General features: G+C 34.7%; 1 protein-coding gene across 4 annotated transcripts; it reads left to right on the top strand.

Annotated features, from left to right (window-relative positions):
* Nucleotides 1-468: 468 nt before the first annotated feature.
* rbm39b (RNA binding motif protein 39b) lies at nucleotides 469-19,635 on the top strand. 4 transcript variants are annotated; one of them, XM_051118161.1, is made up of 18 exons: nucleotides 471-732; nucleotides 1,050-1,113; nucleotides 2,876-2,946; nucleotides 4,182-4,331; nucleotides 4,620-4,672; nucleotides 4,777-4,971; nucleotides 8,187-8,252; nucleotides 8,377-8,430; nucleotides 10,385-10,502; nucleotides 10,599-10,751; nucleotides 10,840-10,977; nucleotides 11,092-11,157; nucleotides 12,656-12,860; nucleotides 12,996-13,076; nucleotides 13,275-13,389; nucleotides 13,509-13,614; nucleotides 18,682-18,760; nucleotides 18,861-19,635. In XM_051118161.1, the coding sequence occupies exons 7-18, from the start codon at nucleotides 8,188-8,190 to the stop codon at nucleotides 18,959-18,961; spliced, it is 1,281 nt and encodes a 426-aa protein (XP_050974118.1). In that variant the 5' UTR covers nucleotides 471-732; nucleotides 1,050-1,113; nucleotides 2,876-2,946; nucleotides 4,182-4,331; nucleotides 4,620-4,672; nucleotides 4,777-4,971; nucleotide 8,187; the 3' UTR covers nucleotides 18,962-19,635. The 4 variants fall into 4 exon arrangements, with proteins under 4 accessions (XP_050974116.1, XP_050974117.1, XP_050974118.1 ...); XM_051118162.1 differs by lacking the exon at nucleotides 4,182-4,331; XM_051118159.1 differs by lacking the exons at nucleotides 2,876-2,946; nucleotides 4,182-4,331 and having other exon boundaries at nucleotides 469-732.
* Nucleotides 19,636-20,259: the final 624 nt, after the last annotated feature.

A 20,259-nucleotide genomic window follows, 5' to 3' on the forward strand; every position in this document is an offset into this window, starting at 1 on the left:
TGTAAGGATGTGAAGAAATGCCATTAGAATGAGAAGAAAACCTAAAATAATATTACTAATTATTAAATCAACATATGCGTTTGAATGAACTTATTTGACACTTTATCAAATTAAGTAATTATTATTAATTAGAAAATAATATATAAATACATATTATATAATATATAATATAGATACAGATAATACGTGGTTAATTTATAGAGATATTAATTTATATATGTATAACATTCATGTAAATGTAATTTTCTAGATATTATCATTACAGTATTTGATGACTCCGCCCTTGTTTTATAAAACACTAAACTAGTTTCTGCAGTGAGTGTGGTAATTGCGCAAAAAACAGAGCAGGTCTATCAAGGGTGGCATTCAAAGAAACAAAAGCACTGCAAATTCTGCAGGATGACCACACCTGAGGAAAAGAAACGGCAAATTCTCCTTTCCTCGACTTTTATCTGCATTACGAAACGATAGGAAGCCCTGCCCCTCTCAGCGTCCATTTTGGGTAAAGCAGGAAGTTGTCTTGTGGGGGAAACCTCATGACAAACTGAATTGAGCTTTTTAAATATCCACAGATACAAACATCGGTATTTGTTTTGGCTTGAATGATTATTCGTTGTATATTTTGCTGGTCTACAGGCGGATTGGAGCGTTTGTTTCTCGGTTGTGTTTACTGTCAAACTTCACGCGTGTCGAAGAGGTCGCGACGGTAACCGGAGTGCTAAATAAAACCAGGTAATTTTTTCAGACAAGCAACTACTGATCTAATTAAGACTTCGGTTTAGAATTAAATGTAAATATGACATAAATTACAGTATGCTATCATATATGGATATGAGTGTGGCGTCTAAATTAGCCGCTTATGTAATGCTGTTGTTGTCTGAAGAGCGTTTGCTGCAGAACCGAGCGTGTTATTTAAAGAACAACACAGCTCGACTGTAAGGCGTTTTTCTGTTTGTTTGCTTTGTAGTTTGTGAGTACGTAAACGGAACTGTAAACTATAACTCATCAGGTTGGCTGTGTTTGTAAACCGTATGTTGTTGTTTCCATAGACAGTAGGTCAGGATGGCGGATGACTTCGACGTTGAGGCCATGCTGGAAGCTCCTTACAGGAAGGTGGGTGGACGACCGGAAGTTTTCGTATTTTTATTTATTTTTTGTTGGCATTTGTATGAATTAGTTCAACCAAAATGAAAATATGTCAGTTTATTCACCCTCATGCTGTTCCAGCTTGTTGTGGATATCATTTTAATGATGAACAAAAAAGGAGAAATTGTGAAAATTGCTCCATATCCGTGTATGAGTGCTGTATGAGAACTGAAGCCTTTAAGCTGTGAACAGAATAAAAAAGCACTATAAAAATAGTCCATACGAATGTAATAATACAGTTCCAGAAGTAAAAATCCCATTCATTTGGGTGCAGTTGAGGTTTGGGAGCTGTAAGGTTGTTATCGGTGTACAGGTTTGTTGAAGTTAAACAGTTTAAATTTTTGCCTATATACACTACCGTTCAAAAGTTTGGGGTCAGTAGGACTTGTAATAGTCTTTAAAGAAGTCTCTTATGCTCATCTAGGCTGCATTTATTTGATTAAAAATATAGAAAAAAAAACAGTAATATTGCAAAATGTTTTTACAATATAAAATAATGTTTTTTATTTTAACATACTTTAAAATAAAATGTATTCCTGTGATGAAAAGCTGAATTTTTATCAGCTGTTACTCCAGTCTTAAGTGTCACATGATCCTTCAGAAATCATTCTAATATGCGGATTTATTATTAGAATGATCAGTGTTGGATAATATCAACAGTTGTGCTGCCAAATATTTTTTGGAACCTGTGATTTTTTTTTTTTTTTTTTTTTTTTTTTTTTTTTTTTCAGGATTCTTTCATGAATAACAAGTTTAAAAAGTACAGTGTTTATTCAAAATATAAATATTTTATAACAATGTAAATTATTTATTATTAACTTTTAATAAACTTTTAATTATTAACTTAATACATCCTTGGTGAATAAAAGTATTAATTTCTTTAAAAAAAGAAAAAAGAAACAATAAAAATGTACTGACCCCAAACTTTTGAACGGTAGTGTATATACACACATATATGTATACATAGTGATGAATGTGAAATGTGTAGTTTATGCATATGTGACCACAAAACCAGTTTTTTTTTTTTTTTATTATTAAGATTTATGCATCATCTGAAAGCTGCATAAATAAGCTTTCCATTAATTTATAGTTTGTTAGGATATGGCAATATTAGCTGAGATAAAACTATTTGAAAACCTGGAATATGAGGGTGCAAAAAAATCAAAATATTGAGAAAATCACCTTTGAAGTTGTCTAAATGAAGTTCTTAGCCATGCATATTACTAATCAAAAATTAAGTTTTGATATATTTACGGTAGAAAATTTACAAACTATCTGCATGGCACATGACCTTAATATCTTTTTTATTTAATTTCAAGTTTGTAATTTTGTTGATTCACCTTGTTGCTTGTCTTCCGTTAATTCACCTTGTTGCCTGTCTTCCAAACAACTTTTATAATTCTTTTGTGGTCATTTGTCTTTTTTACTGATTTTTATTATTATATATATTTTTTTAGCTTAAAGCAAATCAAATTTTAATTGATTAAATTAAAAGAAAATTCAAAGTTTCTCCTTTTATGTTCAGAAAACAGAAAGTTGATAAGATATGATTTACAGAATTTTCATTTTTGTGTGAATTGAACTCGTGTTGTCATATGGCTACTCAGAAACCCTGCTTTTATTATTTGTACCTGAAGTGTAAGATTGTGTAATGTTTATGAGAGAGAGTTATGTTTTGTAGTGTGATATCCTGAATTACAAATAAATGCCCATCTATCTCTCTTTATAGACTTGCCTAATGATATCTCACCTCTACTCCCCTGAATACATCTTTGATTCCAGTGTGAACTGTGAAAAAAAGTAAGGTAGTAATTGCGCAATGTATTAATGTACTTTGATCCAAAATACAATTAGATCGCCGCCATACACCTTTAAATCAATTTGGTTTCATAACGGTGAATGAATGCCAATAGATGAAACAAAACGTGACATGGAGCAGAGACAGTATTCAGGTTTCAGCCATGTCACCAAAAATCTGATGCAGTGGCAGACAAATATACACTACCAGTCAAAATTTGAGTTGGAAAGAGGTTTTTTATTGTTTTGGAAAGAACCATTTTCTATTTCAATATAAAAATGTAATTTATGCCTTTGATGCAAAGCTGTATTTTCAGCATCATCACTCCAGTCTTCAGTGTCACATGATCCTTCAGAAATCATTCTAATATGCTGACTTGCTGTGCTAGAATTTATTTAAAAAAAAAAAAAAAACAGTTAAGGTCAATATAGAAAGCTCACAAAAACAGCATTATTTGTAACTGAAATCTGTAATATTATAAATGTCTTTACTGTCACTTTTGGCCAATTTAATACATACTTGCTGAATAAAAGTACTGTTTTTTTTTTTTTTTTAAATGGTAAAAAAAAGGCCTTACTGACTCCAAACCTTTGGATGGTGGTGTACAGACTATATAATAGACATACGTTGTAAACGGATAAATTCAGCCCCTGCCCAATATTTAAAAGAAAAAAAAATGTTGAACTCAGAAATTCTTCATATTATCAAAGTAATATTTATTGCAAATGGCATTTCATGTAGTGCAGCCTTCTTATTGGACCTGGAGTCAAGAATTGAAACCCTGAAGCCTTGAACTAACCTTGACCTTTACTGAAGGTCAGCTTCGGTATTCAAACCTGAAATGAGCAGAATTTTTCTATAAATGAATTTTAAGATTTTAAATATGAATACTGTCTCTCTACCCAGTGTTTTGATGATCTCTAAAACCATTGCCATTGGCATTTGGTTTGTGCATGTACTTTTTAGTAATATCTTTTTATTCTAAAACTGTTTACTATTTCAAAAATGAATTACTCAGTAATAATTTTTTATCAGTAAATGTAGATATAAATAGAATTTTTATTTGTCTATATATAAAAAAAAAAAAATGCGTCGTTGTCAATTTGAGACAAATGCGGAAAAAAACCCTGACAATCTTTTGATGAGTTTTTAAGTTGTATCTTTTTTTGGCTGACTTTGATGCGGTGTCTTTTGGGAGGCGATATGACTAAGCCGTGTAAATCCCTGTCTGCTTCAGGACAAGCTGTGAGACAGAGATGGCATCGAGCTCTCACAGTCCAACAACGCAAACTGGGGAAGATCACACGGACTGACAGCCTCCACTCTGGAATGCCCTTTAGCAGCTCTATAGCATGACTACAGCAAGACTTAGGCTAAAAATAGCGGGGTACCTATACTACCCTAAAAACACATGGCCTAGCATGTCAAGACCTTGAATTTAACTGATCAAAAGTTAAAGACAGGCCCCCTACCATCTGGTTATTTGATTACATTTGATTACATACAATTAGCACTTTTATCCAAAGTGAAAAAATGAAGAAAAACACAAGAAATTGATCATAAAGGAGCCAACATTAGTAGCATTTCTGTCTTTTCTCTTATCCCCCTCCCCTCTCGATTTCCAGTATTTCCTCTCCATCCTCATGTTGTTGTTTTTTTTATCAATTTTATTCAGGGTGAAAGCAAGTCCTCTAGCGCCAATGGTCATAATGAGGAACGCAGCAAAAAGTAAGCAAAAACGTTTCTTTCTGCTTGACTTTAAGCTTTTCAGGTAAATTAAGTACATATGTTGGTAATGAATGAAATTGTGTTTTTTTTTTTTTATCACGTAGGAAAAGACGCAGCAGAAGTCGTAGTCCGAGCGCAGGCCGGCGGAGGAGTAAAAGTGGGGACCGCAAGAAGAGTCGCGAGCGACGCAAGAGCCGCAGCCGAGAGCGGAAACGTTCACGGAGCAAAGAGCGCAAGCGGTCGCGATCCCGCAGCAAGGATCGTGGTGGACGTGGTGGTCGTGGACGCAAAAGCCCTTTGTGAGTTTAACCCCTGATCATTAAATTTAGAGGCTAAGTTTTATTTTTTTTAGGTCAGCATTTTGAATTTAAGATTGTAAAATGTCAACAACACAGTAAAATAGTTAAAGGAATAGTTCACGCAAAAATGAAAATTCTGTCATCATTTAATCATACTAATGTGTAATAAGACAAATAAGAGATTTTGAATATTCTTTCACCTTTTATACTTTCAAGCAAAATTTTCAAGCTTTGAAAAGTTCATAAAGACATTGTGAAAATAATCAATATGAATTACACAGTTTAAAGAATAAACTTCCAGAATAAAAATTTCCTGGTTATGTACTCCCCTCCATGTGATCAAACATGTTCATGTCTGTCTTGAAGAGATTAGGGTTTCTGAGGAAAACATTCCAGGGTTTTTCTCCATATAGCAGACTTAAATGGGTTGAAGGTCCAAACTGCAGTTTCAATGCAGCTTTAAAGCTTATATATATATTTCCTAAACTCAAATGCTCGTCTTGCACTAGCCCGACCTCACACATTACGTAGTCATGTTGGAAAGGTCATGCATGACAAAGGCAGAAGTGTTTACAAAGCAAATGCGCAAAGAAAGTCAAATGCCGTTTAAAGGGCTATATGCTTGCTTTTCTTTTTAGCAGCACTTGTGCTCCTAACTTAAAAACATTTAGGAGCACAGCAAAAATTTCAGGAACACCCTCTAATCAATAATCAAAAAATCTGATCAAAAATTAGCCTTCCCATTCCCGTGATATCAGACTCCTTAAAGTGATTAACAGGGGAATTTTGTTTTTATCTTTGTAATGGCAACTTATTAACTTAACTTATTAACTTATGTAACTTATTAAAAGTGTCATCTTTACGTCAATTAAAAAAAATAAATAAATATACACACACACACATATACATACATATATATATATTATAAGCTTTTTAAAGTTTCTCATTAAAACAACAGAATAAGAAGTTGTAAAAGTTATAAAACTAAGTTACCAATCAAATAAAATCAGTATTGATTTTTACTACAAAATTAATTTGTTTACAGAGGTGGCACAGAAGAACACAAAAACACAAAAGTGGCTTGTAGGTGTATTTTCAGATGTTTAATGAGGCTCAGAGGTGGCATGAGTGCAATTAAATTCATAAATTAATGTTTTTAATATAAAATTTTGAATATAGAAATGCAGTATTAAATGACTTAACTGAAAAGATACTTTAAAAATGAAACTGCCAGTACGTGGCGGCAAGTCACTGATTTAAATTACTGAATCATAAATTCATTTGATTCGTTCAAACAGCTGATTCATTCAGGAATAAAGCAAGTGTCTTTTTGAATGGGAAATTGAATCACTGACTCACTCGATTCATTTAAAAACGCACGGTCATTCATAAATGAAAAACTGCTGTGTTGAATGGAGATGCGCAGGGGCTCAGTTGTGCCTTGTTTCAAAATATTTTCGACGATGAAACAGAGCAAAATCAGGCAATACTGTTTTAGTCAGACGATGTAAGTCACTTAATATTAACTTGTTTATTTAATTGTTGTATTAAATCAATATCTCATTTATAAACTCCCTTAAAAATCATTAAAAGCGGTCACTCATCTTAATTCTTTGCAGTCTCACAAAGTTCGATTATAATGAACAAAGCTCTCTACACTGCACAATTAATCTCTTATTTCCACTCTTTTTTTACATTGTTTATTTGTGAGATATGAATGTGATACATTACTCAACATTGCAAAAACACGTAGAAACCTTTGAAGCTCCCCTCAGCGCAAACAAAAATGCTGATCAGGTCAGTCACAGTGGTGCTTCTAAATATTTTTTCATAGTCGCACGCAGTAGTTTTCAGTCGCACTATAAAGCCCTGCTTTACGAAAAAGGTAAAGCAACAATGTCGGACAATTTGGATCTTCAACCCATTGATCCCCACTGAAGTTCATATATGGAAAAAAATCCTGGATTGTTTTCCTCAAAAACCTTCTTGGTTGACATGGGGGTGAGTAAATGATCAGGAAATTTTTATTCTGGAAGTGAACTAATCCTTTAATCCAAGTCTTCTAGAGAAACATGAGAACTTTGTATGATATTTAGGCTTTTGTTCCCGTATAAACATTGATCAGTGCACATTTATAGCTCCTATGATAAACATGAGCTCAATTGATCAAATCTCATTGGTTTTTACCCAGCAAACAAACACAGTTAAACTTCCGTTTACCATATTTGATGAGCTCTGTGTATGTTTCAAAGATTAGTTGAAATCATACAGGTTTGAAATGACATGAGGGTGTGTAAATGATGACAGAATTTTCATTTTTTGTCACAGACCATGGACCGGTTCGAATTTATTGCCACGTGTTGTGTTTTTGGGAAGCATGGTTTAGTTTGTTGTAACTCGAGAGTGGTCAATGTCTTGCTAAATGTGCATCTGCTTTGCTAAAAATGCAGAAGTACTTGAATCTTGCATTCCTTTACGCTGCAGCACATTGCTGTGTTTTTGAAGATGCCTGGTGCTTGTTTTGAAGAATTCTGAGAATAGAAAACCTAGAGGCGACATCTGCCCAGGCCTGCTGTGTTCTGGTTCATGGGGGCCACCACAAGTTCATTGTCCAGTTGCAGTCACATGACTCACCGTGCCCTTGTGGAGCAAGCAGTGATCGCCTACTACTTCAGTGATCATGATTACAGAAATATATATATTTTTTCCATTGGGTTTCTTCAAATATTCATCATATAATGTAATGCCTTTACAGAGGAAACGGGGATCGCCCATTTTTTCAGTGACCATGGTTGCAGAAGTATTTCTTTCCCATTGGGTTTCATAATATAATATGTCCTTATAAAGTAAATGGTGGTTCCCCATTTTTTTTCACTGACCATGGATCTGGAAGTATTTTTTTTTCTTTATTTCTTTTTTTAAAATACATGGGGGTAATAAAAAAATACTTACAAATGTATACAAATATTAGTAATATAATTTTACAGTGTAGTTTTCTACCGATATCATCATGTTAGGTCTGCCTTTTTTTTTTTTTTTTACATTATCAGTTACAAAAAATTGCGAAGGGAACCCATAGTTTTGCCATTGCTTGCATTGGGTTTTCACTGGATACTTGCCCTCCTGCATCAGTATGTAGTAGCCCTTGCATGGCCACAATGGCTGAAAATTGACTGGTTTAACACTGAGACAAATCCTTGTTTTATATGTCATAGTATGGGGCCGAAATTAAATGGTGGTCCCGGAGGGAAGACCGGCCCACAACATTTCACCAAACACAGGTGATCTCATCTGTGAATCTTGCTGCCTGTTGTGTGCTGTTTCTATGCTGATGTGTATGTCTGTATTGGATAATCATACATGCATGGGTGATAAACACAGGCTGACAGAGTATTCTGACTTTAGTCGCAGGCGCTCTCGGAGCAGAAGCCCGTTTAAGAAGGAAAAAAGCCCTGTCAGGTGAGATTCTCATTGTTGTCTGACTCTGCTGAAGTACTGAAGTATTCAATTCAGGTTCTTAATTGCCATAGATGGTTCCATGAAGAACCTATAGCTTCCACAGAACCTTTCTATTGTACAAAAGGTTATTTATAATAAAAAAAGTGTTCTTCAGATTCACTGAAATATTCTTTGGAGAGCCCAAAATGGTAGTGCTGTTGTATCGCAGTGAAAACCCTCTTTTTTTGGAACCTTTATTTTTAAGTACTACCACAAATTATTCCATAATCACATGTGATTTTTTTATTTCATGACACTAAGAAGAAGCAAAGAGAAATCTGCTATCTTAGTGCGCTTAAGCTGAAAAGAGGAAGTGGGTGCAGTTATTTTTAAAAGGTGTTAGAGGCACTGTTAACTCTCTTGCCTCAGTAATAGTGTGTATCGAGCCTGGAGTTCTCAGTAAACTTGCTGTAAGATCTACATAAGTACAATTGATTAAATTGATTGGTAACACTTTGCAATAAGGTTCATTAGTTAACATTAGTTGACTTATTTTTAAGTGTTACCAATTCATTTATGTTGTTCAAAATAGTCATTAAAAATACACACAATGTCATTTTAATAGAATATTAAGGTCATTTTGACCTGACATGAACAATTTTAAAAAGTATTTATTTTACATAAAGTCATGAATGGTCTAATATAATCTGATATAATATAATATAATATAACATAATATATAATATAATATAATATTGATTAATGTGATTCACTCCTAAAAAGTCTTAATTTGGTCAATTTAGTACAAAATCTGATTTAGAATATTTAGGCTACATAAATCTTGCATTGTTTTCACACTATTGCAAAACATAAAATTCCCATATGCAGGTGAAATGTGATCTTTGTATTCAGGGGGTTTAAAAGGTTAAGACTTTATTTTTTTTTTTTTAACTTATTAAATTTAAATTCAGTTGATAAAAATTAGATTAAAATAAGTTGAATCCTAAAAATAAGACTGATTACTAATGTTAGCTGGTCAAACTAGCTCTTAAGACACTTCTTAACATAGTAAAAAAGTTTTTTAACTCCCAGGTTGTATTTATTTTTTTAACTTATTAAATACCGGGTTATTCAACGGTTGAGTAAAATTAGTAAAATAACCTGTAGTCCTAAACCTTGAGTACATGTTAGCATACACACCTTAATCATTATTTTCATGGTAAAAAAAAACGTTTTGATCATAAATGTAGCATTTATTTTTTTTTTATTATTATTATTTTTTTTTTTTTTTTTTAAACTAGTGGGTGCAGGACACTATAGTTAACTTATGTAAGTGAGAATAGCAAAATAAAATAAACTGTGACATATACCCAAACATTCTTCATACAGTGGACTACCAGTAAAATTAATACAAATTTGGGACAAAGAAGTATTCAGAGACTTTGACCTGACCATGTTTTTTCTTTAATTGCTAATGCAACCTTTTTACACCACAGGCTGAACGAAATTAAGCATTGCTTGGTAATTGGTCAACAAAGTATTGGTAATTGTGTAAATGTTGTCATACTAACAGTCGTCTGAATTTTTGGTTGATCGTAATCCATTTAACACCTTTTTGTTATATGACATTATCAAGATGAATTGTTCTGACACACTTTAACTCTGAGTTCTTGTCATATTTTATTACCAACTATAGCGAATAAACTGTGATAATGTGAGAAATGTTGAAGGTGTCTGAATAAATTTTGGTTTGAATGTATGCCAATAGGGTAAGAAAAATAAACTTGATATGTAAAATACCACATAATATTTTATAGTATCTTGCTTCTTAAGTAAATATATATTTATTTATGGTTACAAAATGGTTTATGTTGTGGGAATGTCCATGAGAGATTCATTTAAGGTCATAAGCTTTATTTCCAGAGGGAATGACTTGCATTTCAGTGGTTGATGACCTGTGTGCTTCTTCAAACAGGCAACCGATAGATAACCTGAGCCCAGAGGAGAGAGACGCCCGTACAGTGTTCTGCATGCAGCTCGCTGCCAGAATTAGACCCAGAGATCTGGAAGATTTCTTCTCTGCAGTAGGAAAAGTATGATGCCCCTGATTAAAGCAAACCCAGTTGTAACACTTTTTTTTTTTTTTTTTCCATTTACTGATGAGAACTTTTTTTATGCATCGTTTGAAGGTTCGTGACGTAAGGATGATCTCCGATAGAAACTCTCGGAGGTCAAAGGGCATTGCCTATGTTGAGTTTGTGGATGCGACATCAGTGCCACTGGCGATCGGCCTGACGGGACAGAGGGTTCTGGGAGTGCCTATCATAGTCCAGGCTTCACAGGTCAGAGGAACAGCGCACTGCAATTCCAATGTCTGCTTCCTAATCCAGTGCATGTGAATCATTTTGTTGAATTGTTTACATATTTCAGGCTGAGAAGAACAGGGCAGCAGCCATGGCCAGCATGCTCCAGAGAGGTGGTGCAGGGCCCATGCGGCTGTACGTGGGCTCTCTGCACTTCAATATAACTGAGGACATGCTGAGAGGCATTTTTGAGCCGTTCGGAAAGGTACAGTTGGCATTTGAAGTGGTTTTGCATGCATAAATAAGCAGCTAAACCAGGATGAAACTAATATGGAGTAAATCTGCTATTTAATTTGAGGTATTTTTTTCCGCATTTCAGATTGAGGGCATCCAGCTAATGATGGACAGCGAGACTGGCAGGTCGAAAGGATACGGCTTCATATCAGTGAGTTCATTAAAATGCAGATTTGCTAAGGTTAAAGGGGCAGTATTTGACATTTCAAGCTCAAGTTTTGCTATGTTTGATTATAGGGCTGCACAATTTGGCCTAAAAGTTGATTATCAATTATTAGTATGATAGTAGTAATTAGGAGTTCAAGCACGTATTGCTGAAACCCTACTGTATTTGTTAGAATCTCCATGTAAAACTGATCGGGCAGACCAAACCATAACCGTAGAGACTTGAAACTTGGAAGGGGATGGTAGTACTCACACCGTCTACGACATTACCAAAGCTTACCCCAGTCGGCCTGAGGGGGCGGTACAGCGATCAAAAGTATAAAATCACTCATAACTCCTAAACCATTCGTCGCAAACTCAACATATTTGTCTGTCACCCTGGTGAAATTTTTGGGTATTTTGCATGTTTTTGAAAAAGCTACTTTGCGAACTAGTCTTAGGTGGTGCGGAGGTGATCAGAACGAAACTCCCTAAAGGTCTCTAAGAAATTTGAAAGAAACCAGCCACTGGGGGGTGATATCATTATTCTCTGGATGCTCTAGGTCAGTAATTAAGAAAAATTAAATTTACTCTTTGGGAGGCTAAAACAGGGTCATTTAGAAAAGGGGCCAAAAAAGCCTATAAAGTGTAAATGAAAACTCAAAACTTCACAAAACCTGGTGAGCACATGCGACAGGTGATTCTAAACAAGCATGCAAGATTTTAGGAAGACGGACCACAGCGGGCACTATAACAGCAATATAACACTTAAAAAAAAAAAAAAAAAACACACATAATATATCTATGGTAAATTACCTAAATAAATTTGCCAAAAATGCTTTTTAATTATTGATGTAGGTTGTTACAAGCTTGGTAAATATTATATGTGCTTAAATGCCTTAAAGCACTTGAACCGCTGATTTGCTGCTTGCAGATGTATATATATTTTTTAAATTAAAAAACACAATAGGAATTATGACTATTATAGTATTTTACTGTAAAATGAAGTCTTGTACTTAAGAAAAATAATTGCAATTTATTTTTTTTTTTTTATTAGCAGTGCTAATATTGTGTCTTGCATTGTACCTTCAATTCTAATATAATTTCTTAATTTTCAAATTATAATAAATCAGCAAGCTTTTATTTTGGCAGAAAAAATTCCCTTAAAACTTACCTATTTATTCTGGTTTATAAGCACTTCTTATTACAAGGCATATCCAATGCATCTATAATTATAGGTATTTGTTTAATAAAACAGCCTTTGAGATTTGATAATTGCACTATGCCAAATCATGATTTTGGTTGTGTTTCTGTTAATCATGCATCCCTTGTTGTGAGCTTGTAACTGTGATTTCAAAGTGATCCATTTTAGCAGCTTTTTTTCATCATGTTGGGAAATGCGACTATATCTACATAATGCAAAACTTAATTTCAAAAAGACAAGGACAATTCTATTTTACCATTGTGTCATAAATCCAATGCTGATTAACAGTCTGTTTGTGCAGTTTGCAGATGCAGAATGTGCTAAAAAAGCCCTGGAGCAGCTAAATGGTTTCGAGCTTGCGGGACGGCCAATGAAGGTGGGTCATGTTACCGAGCGTTCTGATGCGTCCTCTGCAAGCTCCTTTTTGGACAGTGATGAACTGGAGAGAACTGGCATTGACTTGGGCACAACAGGTCGACTTCAGCTGATGGCAAGACTCGCAGAAGGTATAGATTGTACGCTGCGTGTTTACTGTGTCTGGGATGTGCTAATGACTGATTCAAACTACTTGTGTATTTGTTATTTCATATGATATTCCATAGCTTTGAAATTATTTATACTCGTCTCTCGGATGTTTTTAGGTACAGGACTGCAGATTCCTGCTGCTGCCAAGCAGGCCTTACAGATGAGCGGCTCTGTGGCATTTGGAAATCTGGCAAATGGTGTGTGTTGGAGTCATTTTCATATTCCGGTCTTAGATTCCATTAAGTTTAATGAAATTTGAAGTGCACTGAGGTCTTTAGAAATTTCCCCCAGGAGAGATTTGACAAATCTGAGTAGAGCTTGTCCTGTTCCCACAATTTATTGATTCTTCAGAAGGTTTACAGTGACATTTATTTATGTTTTTGTGCTACTTACAGCCTCAACCACACAACCTATTCTTCCCAGTCCCGGGATGAACCAAGCTCTGAATCTTCCAAATCAGCCGCTGGCCACGCACTGTTTACAGCTCTCCAACTTGTTCAGTCCACAGACGTGAGTTACACTAATTATTAAAACTGTTCTTGGCAATAGGGTGTATGTGATGTCAAATGGCATACTTAAAAGAAAGAAATTCTAGAGAAAATGAAATTTCTTGTTGTGTTGCCTTACAGAGAAAACGATCCTGGCTGGGACTTGGAGATAAAGGATGATGTCATCGAAGAGTGCAGAAAACACGGAGGCATTGTTCACATATACGTCGACAAGAACTCTTCTGAAGTAAGTGATTACCTTTATACAGTCACTTTTGCCACCACTTTTAATGCAGTATTAAAACCAGTAAAGTTTTACATTTAAATAGCAGCAACTTTGACAAGGTGTGTAAACTTTCTATACTCACAGGAGTTGAATATCATTAAATCTATTGAAAACATGCCCAGGTCATATTTACCATTAAAAAAAAAAAAAAAAAAAAAAAAAAAAATTCCGCTTAAAAGTAATCCTGTTTTTAGGAGCAATAATATTTTTTGCATGTCATTATTTTCACAATATTATAGAATTTAAATTCTAAAGTATTTTTACATATATCATTTAAAAGTGTAGGGTCTATATAACTGTAAGTCTCTTATGCTCACCAAGGATGCATTTATTTGATCAAACATACATTAAAAACAGCAATTTGGTGAAATATTATTATAATTCAAAACAACTGTTTTCTATTTTAATATATTTAAAAATGCAATTTATTATTGTTACCATCATTATACCATCATACCATCAAGCATCATTACTCCAGTCTTTAGAAATCATTCTGATATTCTGATTTGCTGCTCAGTTTTATGAAACAATTCCAGATCCATTATGGTTATGATTTATATTATGACCCATATGGTTATGGTTACAAAAAATTAATTCTTTTTTGTATGTAATTTTTGCAGTAAAATGTGACCTGAAAGTGTTTTTTTTGAGACTTATATATTCTATATATATGCCCCTATATTCTGTATTCAGAGTATGCCTGAGATCACATGACCCACCGACAACAATGGTGTTGTAGTTCTATTGCTCACTGACTCTGTATCTTGTAATCTAGCTGTTCTGAGTAAAATCTTCCATATTTGGTTAGTTTTGGTAGTTATTTAAATGGTGTAATGATTGGAGATGGCAAAACATTCCTGGGATCCCTGAGAGGGAACTTAAAGTTGAATCTTAAGCTTTGTCAGTGAACTGTTTAAGGAAGAATTCAGCCAGGATTGTCTTGTGGTTGTATGGGGCTCCTTTAATGCCATGTTGATCCTCAGTTGGATAGATCTCATCATTTTATTTTTTCTGACACCGTGTCTACACTGGGCAACCATTGCAAATCATTTGAACTTTGTGTGAGCATGTCATAAATAGAACGCATCTGCAGTTTACTGCTGCATCCAGTGTAGACGGCATTATTGATTACAGTGGGTTCTACTGTATTTTGTCACGCCGCGCCGCTCGCGTCCGCTGTAGACATGGTGTTAAGTTTTGTGAGAAACCACTAAATGTTTCATTAAAGGTAAATGTGTAAGGAGAGCCATAAACTGAACTCGAAAAACAAATGGGTCTACTAGAGAAAGAATTAAAAGGGACATATTGTGAGATAAATGCCAAAGAAGTAAATGTTCTTAAGGCAGAACTAAAATCTATGTATTTGAGTAGAGCTTAATTTGCAATATATTATTACTTTAATGGTGAATGCCCTTTTAAGTTGTTGGCTCTAAAATTGAAGGAGAGCGAATCTAAGGCCAATATATATTATGCAATGAGGGTTTAGTATATACTCAAACTAAGGTTATAAATGAAGTATTTGAATCCTATTATCAACATTTGTATTAGAGTTCAGCACTGGCCTGTCCAATTTTGCTTTATTCCTTAAGCACTTAAATCTTCCCAAGGTAGAAAATATTGGATAGCCCTCTCACAACTGATGAACAAAAATCCGCCCTAGATTCCATGAACATTGATAAACCCCCTGGGTTAGATGGGATTCCCTTTGAGTTATTGAGGGTGCTATGGGACATAGTGGCACCTATGTTATTTAATGCTCTTAATTTTGCTTTAGAATGTGGTGCTTTGCATAGGGTCCAAAATACAGCTTTAATAACACATTTGCTGAAGAAAAGGGACGGATCGCCATAAAGGAGAAGTTCACTTCCAGAACAATAATTTACGGATAATGTACTCACCCCCTTGTCATCCAAGATGTTCATGTCTTTCTTTCTTCAGTCGTAAAGAAATTGTTTTTTGAGGAAAACATTTCAGGATTTTTCTCCATATAATGGACTGATATGGAAGTTTGAACTTCCAAAATGCAGTTTAAATGAGGCTTCAAATGATCCCAAATGCAGTTATAAACCATCCCAGCCGAGGAAGAAGGGTCTTAAATATATACTCAGTTATTCCAATGATTGGCTTCTGGTAGAGAGAAACTATTTTGTTACCTCAAAGAACCCGGCTTTTCAAATGATTCAATATAAGTTGACTCATAAAGCATATACCACTCCTTATTAAATACATAAGATGAAAAGAAAGCTTGACCCTTTTTGTCACCTGTATGGTAGTGCAGGTCTGAGTACTTGATGATCCTGCATTGTCACTAGCTGTTTTCGTGACTTTTGAAGTATCACATCAGAAACAAGTGATAGAAATGGCAAATTTAGATTGTATGAACTTAAAACACCAAAAGCTTTTGCAAATTTTTTTTTTTCTGACTGTGCGAATGATGGAACATGGAATAAATTCCTCCATGCGCATAAAAAAAAAAATGTGTAAAAATAAAAAAAGCATTTAGCCACATACTAGATGATTTTCAAATCTTAATCGATTTTTCATGGGAGACCACAGACATGAAAACAGTTTCAACCGATTTTTAGCCTTATAATCCTCTCAACGCGCACACTAGACAGTTCAACCAGGCCGCGAGACCACACACTTGTCGGTTGTAGGGACGATTTCACAGTGATGTGAGATGTCACAGAGACTTGCAAGATCAAACGTGACTAGAGAAGAAAAGCAAAACAATTAACGTTGTGAGCTGGCTCTCTCAGCATGTGTTCTGTTTCACAGTGAAAACCAAAGTATATTAAAAAAAAAAAAAAGAATATGGGTTATGTATTCTGCTTTCGTGGCATGTTTGTGGCTGCCAAGTCCGGGGATGCTCCATCTCAGTTGGGAGCAGTTAAATAATTGTAATGACACTACACAATAGAGGATTTTTTTTTTTTGGGGACAAAAAAAAATTGCTTGTGACGAGGCTCGAATCAGATCACACCCCCTGATCATTCGGGGGTGCAAATCAGACTTAAAATTGGCCTTAAAATCCTGTGGCCAGCTTAACCAGCGGTCTGATCTTGATGCAAAGCATCTGAAATGTTGTTGTCATTCTTAAATGCCTGAGTAAAGTCTGTCAACAAAGTATTTCTATATAATTGCCTCCCAGAACTGCGTTCCCAAACAGCAGAATGCAGAGGCGCAAGTAATTTTTTATATATGAATATTATTATGTTTAGTAGCTTCTCCTACATTTCTTAGTAATATTTAGTGCCAGTTTATCGGGAAGTGACAATTTTGTTCTCTTTGACTCATTGGAAGGAAACAGTGCTTATTCGCAAATGTTTTATGCGATGTTCCAATTTTTTTTTCCAAGTTAAATTCGCAAAGTTGGATGGAAACCCGGCTACTGTCTGTTAATCAAAAAAGGATTCTCTCAGCTACTCCTGCTGCTAAAAATGTCATCTTGAATACCCCAGCTATGTCTAATTGGATGTACTATTTGTTGGTAGTACTTGAGTGTACCATGGCTAAATGCAATTTTGATCAGTCCATGTCATGACTTCAGTGGATCTTTTGGATCTGTACAAGATGTAAAATAAGTCTATGATGTCCCCAGAGTATGCATGTGAAGTTTCCAGCTCAAAATACCCTACAGATTCCTATATGCATCATCTGTTTGATTCCTCAACCTTTCTTCTGTGCAGCGTACGACCAGTGATTTGAACATTCAAATCTGCTTTCGTGCTGCCGCTGGCCTAAAGCGAGCCACCGTCATGTATATGAATGAAACAGTTTCAGTCTTTTCAACCACACAGTTCATTATTTCTGTGTCACAGACATTTAAATAATCACAGAAGTACTGGGATAAAAGTTCAAAGACTGGATATAAACTCTATGTACGGTAGAGAACAAAATAGAGTAAATCATCATTTTGAAAGTTAATTTGACATTCCAAAGGATGTTAAAGATTTATCAATTACGTTGTTATGCCAGTAGGCGAAATGGGGCTGTTAATAATGTATTTGTCTTTGATCATTCATTCAAAAACACTGATTCATCCAGTAATGAACCAAGTAAATCTTGACTTTGTGATTTTTAGTCGTCTAATGTTTTTTTTTTTTTCTCTGAATTGTAAGAGAACCACAACTTCCATTTAAAAAAAAAAAAAAAAAAACAACCCAATTTATCCAGAATCACACAGCTCTATTTTGCAAACAGCTCTTAAGTGAATCTTGTTTTTAATTAGCCTGTTGATTTTTTTGTTCATGGTATTCAGCTGCAACTAAATGTTTAGCAAAAAAAACAAAACAAAACGGAATGAATATGCTTGATTTTTATCTTTTATTCACATTGGAATCGAAACTGGGAATCGAAAAGAATCGGAATCGATAAGCAGAATCGGAATTGATCATAATGTAACGATACCCAACCCTAGGGACAGTGGTAACTTTGGCAACGTTAGCCTTACAGAGTGCTAAGATACTCTTTCAGAAAGGCAATTTGGAAAAAACAAACGTGTAATACTTTGTCTGGAGCTGACATTCACACTCGAAGCGTTGGTATTGATCCCTAAACATATAGGGCACTTCACAGATTTTTTTTCTCGGACATTTCCTTCGGTAATGAAAGTTAACCACAGTGTCTTGAGCAGCTCAAATAGAGGGAGTCTATGGAAACTTCTGTGTTCGTTGGTGCATCAGAAAACACAACACTTGTAATGCCTCCTTGGTGCTGACATTGTATATCTCCACTACTGGCGGACTGCTGCTTTTCACTGTTTATAAAAAAAAAAAATGAATGGGTGGATTTTTCCCATTATGAGCACACACTGCGGCCACACAACTGTGCTTAAACACTTTATAAATTGTTTCCTTTAAGTTATGCATGTAGTCATCTGTTTTGCTTGGTTGTGAGTTTTCTCTTTTCTCTCAATTTATAATCTTTATGTGATTTCTATAGATTTATTTTTATTTGCTTTTTTATTTTAAAAAAGTCTTTCATTTTTCACAAAGTCTAATCCTCATTTTTGCTCTTGTTTGGCAGGGAAATGTTTATGTAAAATGTCCAACCATCCCAGTAGCAATGGCTGTTGTCAGCGCCCTGCACGGCCGGTGGTTTGCAGGTAAACCCGTCTCATTTTCTCCCATCTACCAATCTTTCTCTTTATAGAGTGCCTTGTGTTATTGGTATGACATTAATCAGACTCTCCTTCCCTTTAACAGGTAAAATGATCACAGCTGCCTACGTGCCTCTCCCTACATACCATAACCTGTTTCCAGATGCTGCCACAGCCACGGAGCTCCTGAGGCCCATGCACCGGTGATCCCCCTGCCTCTCTGAACCATATGCCTACCCTACAACCCCCTTCCCAAATGAACTGCTGTGGGCCAGAGGCAGTCCTGTCATGGAGGGCCACCTAATGTATATGAAGTTAGATTTCACAGTTGGACTGTATTTTCATATTGTATTTTAGCAGGGGTGTTGATCTCCAGTTAGAATCACCCTCTCTGCGTCTCGCTTGTAATGGCAAAAGCAAGCTTTAGACCAGCTTTCAGCTTTATGTACAGTGGTCTGTTGATAAGTGAAAACCTGTAACACCGTCGCCCTCTCTAGATGAGCTCTTGACTCCTGAAAACCGGTTTTGAAGGAGATTCTGGTGTTTTTTTGGAAGGTATCTTTCTGTTTGCTTGATTTCTCTTGTAAGGTTTTTTCAGCTGTCTGGTCTTCAGGTCAAGAAAGTTTTCATCTGTCTTCATCTTCCCATGACAGACATTGTGTTGTGAACTACTGGTTCATTTTTTTTTTTTTTTGTTTGTTTGTTCTGTTTCTTTACTTTTAAGCAACCAAAAAAATTGAGTTTTTTTTTTTTCTGGAGAGTCTACTTGAGCTGTTTAGCTTTCTAAAATATCTTTGAATTTATAACTTTTCATAATCAAGAATTGATTTTTCTAAAATCTTCTACTGATTAAATGACTTTCACAACACTGTAAAAATGAGTTCTGTCTTTGTATTCATGCTGTTATGAAGGGTTGTTAATAGTACACTACCAGTCAAATGTTTTTGAACGGAAAGATTTTTAATGTTTTATTCTGCTCACAAAGCCTGTATTTATTTGATCCAATGTACAGCAAAAACAGTAAAATGAAATATTTTTACTATTTAAAATAATAGAAAAATGTTTTCTATTTAATGAAATGTATTCTTGCGATTTCAAAGCTGATTTTTAGCATCATTACTCCAGTCACATGATCCTTCAGAAATCATTCTAATATTTTGATTTGCTGCTTAAAGAACAATATTATGTTGAAAACAGCTATGTAAAAAAATTTCAGGTTTCTTTGATGAATAGAACACCAATTATCTGAAATAGAAATCGTTTATATTATACTGACTTTTGAATGGTATAGTGTATAATGTTACAACAGCTTTTTTATTTCAGATAAATGCTGATCTTTGGATCTTTCTATTTATCAAAGAAACCTGAAAAATACACTCAACTGTTTTAAATATTGATAATAATAATAATAATAATAATTTGTTTCTTGAACAGCAAATCACCATATTAGAATGGTTTCTGAAAAATCATGTGACAATGAAGACTGGAGTAATAATGCTGAAAAT

The sequence above is a fragment of the Labeo rohita genome, chromosome 8 (genome assembly GCF_022985175.1).
Source record: "Labeo rohita strain BAU-BD-2019 chromosome 8, IGBB_LRoh.1.0, whole genome shotgun sequence".
In the NCBI taxonomy this organism is placed as follows: domain Eukaryota; kingdom Metazoa; phylum Chordata; class Actinopteri; order Cypriniformes; family Cyprinidae; genus Labeo; species Labeo rohita.

What these genes read in the sequence shown, in the direction of transcription:
- rbm39b (XM_051118159.1), top strand. Translation starts at nt 1,063, where the DNA reads ATGGCGGATGACTTCGACGTTGAGGCCATGCTGGAAGCTCCTTACAGG. An exon ending in AATGAGGAACGCAGCAAAAA is followed by an intron (nt 4,673 to 4,776) that starts GTAAGCAAAAAC and finishes TTTATCACGTAG; the next exon opens with GAAAAGACGCAGCAGAAGTC. An exon ending in TCATAGTCCAGGCTTCACAG is followed by an intron (nt 10,752 to 10,839) that starts GTCAGAGGAACA and finishes TACATATTTCAG; the next exon opens with GCTGAGAAGAACAGGGCAGC.